The sequence below is a fragment of the Olea europaea genome, unplaced genomic scaffold, assembly GCF_002742605.1.
Source record: "Olea europaea var. sylvestris unplaced genomic scaffold, O_europaea_v1 scaffold859, whole genome shotgun sequence".
In the NCBI taxonomy this organism is placed as follows: Eukaryota; Viridiplantae; Streptophyta; class Magnoliopsida; order Lamiales; family Oleaceae; genus Olea; species Olea europaea.
This window is the reverse complement of record NW_019267042.1, coordinates 34158-36270: the sequence shown is the minus strand read 5'-3', so window position 1 is coordinate 36270 and position 2113 is coordinate 34158. Positions and strand designations below refer to the sequence as shown.

Here is a 2113-nt window from a genome sequence, read left to right as displayed (position 1 = left end):
AGAATGGAAGTTTTGGGGTGGGGTTTGGAGAGAGACGTTTAATTTTTTTCTTTTGATGCAAAGAAAGGTACAACTGCCTTATAACAAAAATCTAACATGTTATAACGGTGACATCGATGGAAACCGTTCACCAGGGATCAAGGTGCTATAAACTTGCAGATTAAGTGCGAAAAAATTAAAGGATGGGAATCCAGATGCACAGTTTCAACAGCAGGTAGGGAACTTTAGAAAATAAACCTTGGAAATGGTTAGGGCAGGGCTCCATTGTTCCTTCAATATGTCAAGGCATATGCTACCATTGCTGTTAATATTCGGGTGAAACACTTTTGTTCTAAAAGCAACCTGCAAAGTTCAGCGAAATTAAAACAAAACCTTCCATTTTGTGTGTGTATATATTACTAAAAGAAAAAACGAGCTGTGAAGGAATTAAAGCTCTGACAAAAACCTTAGGTGGCTTGAAAGGATAATCTGGAGGAAAATGGATGGTAATTAGGAAAACTCCACCGGCATATGGACTGTCTGGAGGACCCATGATCGTAGCTTGCCAATGGAACATGTCCTCAGCAACAGGACCTATAATTTATGCACAGTGGAAGAGCAAATGAAACACCACAAAAAATAAATGAACTTGAGAATACCACTCATAATCCTGTACTCAAAGTACACTCATGAACCACGTTTAAATGAATTCCATCGAAACAAATATGCGACATCCAGATAAACATTCAATTGCAATGGTATCCATGAAAAACTATATGAAGGAATGACCAGATTTGTCTCAAAAAATCACTTCCACGTTTAGTTTGTGGCAATAGTTCTCAAACATCGGATGTTTCAAACTAGTAGTTCGTTTCAACGGAATAACTCAAACAAATAAATTTTTAATCTAATTTCGTTAAATTTATGATAAAAACGGATGCACTGCTAGTTTTACAAAAACAACTTTTGGATCTGAAAAACTTTTTTTGAAAGCCATGCCAAACGGACCCTTAGTCTACGAATGACTGATGGTTGTAAACACTCGAGTCATTTTCTCCATACATTTCAAGGGCCTACAAATATTATCCACTTATTTTTAACTCAATTTATTCTATTTATAATTTAGGGAAAATTGCAGCCGGGTCCCAAACCTTTAATGATCGCTGCAGATGGAACCGTTAGTTGACAAAAAAAATTTAATTTGACCACATTCTAACAAATTTTACAAAGGGCATGATAAAATCTTGTTGAAGTTGTTGCAGAACCTGATATGAATCCTGCTATTGCAATTCAATCATAGAATCAAGTGCAAAATGAAGACAGAAACCAGAACACAAAGAGTCACTTGGAAAGCGTTACTGTACTTTTGTAAAAAGTAGATAGTACTCTAATGAAGAAGCTCTAACAGATGAGAATTAAAGCAACTGTGTAAACTCTCTGTATCTCTATTTTGCTGAATAGTAAAAGATAGTTGGGTATTGGAGAGACCCAATACCCTCCCCTAGAATCCTAGATCCTTCTCAATATTTTGCATATCCCCAATAAGAAACATTGCCCCCCTATTTATGGGTAACAACCTATACAACTTATTGTATGAATCCCCACACTACCCCTGCCCCTAACTGAATGTGCTTTTCAATTATTCTGGATCCTTCTAAGGTATATAGATTTGATAAGACTCTATCATTACTCGCCCCTCAAAATTCACCATGTCCTCAAGGTGGAAGCTATTGCCGTCTTGGTCAATTCCTCGAGCAACCACACCAATTTCCTTGAAAGCACTCCAATCATGGTCATCCCATTAAGGGGACGTTTCAGCCCTTTGAAGTGAGTGGATTTACTTAATCGAGCAGTTATTGCAAGCATCGTATACAAGGCAACTCCATAGCCCGTTGCCCCTACCCACAAATTGTCCAATTCTTTAACCTGACGATCGCAAATAAAATTGTAGCTGATTGGAACTTCTTTCATTGCCACTGCTGGACACCTTACTACGGCCGCCATATATTTTTTTTAGTGGTGAAGGGTGTGCTATGGGTGATTTGTGTTTGATGCGTTGGATAATTTGTCAAGGGGTGATTGTAGTGAGAGTTTGGATTTAAATTTGAGCTGGATTGAATAAAATAGCAGTGCC

General features: G+C 37.7%; 1 protein-coding gene across 1 annotated transcript in view; it reads right to left on the bottom strand.

Moving 5' to 3' along the window:
- Positions 1-46: 46 nt before the first annotated feature.
- LOC111391945 (SUMO-conjugating enzyme UBC9-like) overlaps positions 47-2113 on the bottom strand; it is a 17662-nt gene continuing 15595 nt past the window's right edge. Inside the window, exons 3-4 of the mRNA XM_023017230.1 lie at positions 446-573; positions 47-342 (exon numbers count right to left, since the gene is read on the bottom strand). Coding sequence (XP_022872998.1) covers positions 205-342; positions 446-573 — 266 coding nt within the window. The 3' untranslated portion in view covers positions 47-204. The remainder of the gene's footprint in view (positions 343-445; positions 574-2113) is intronic.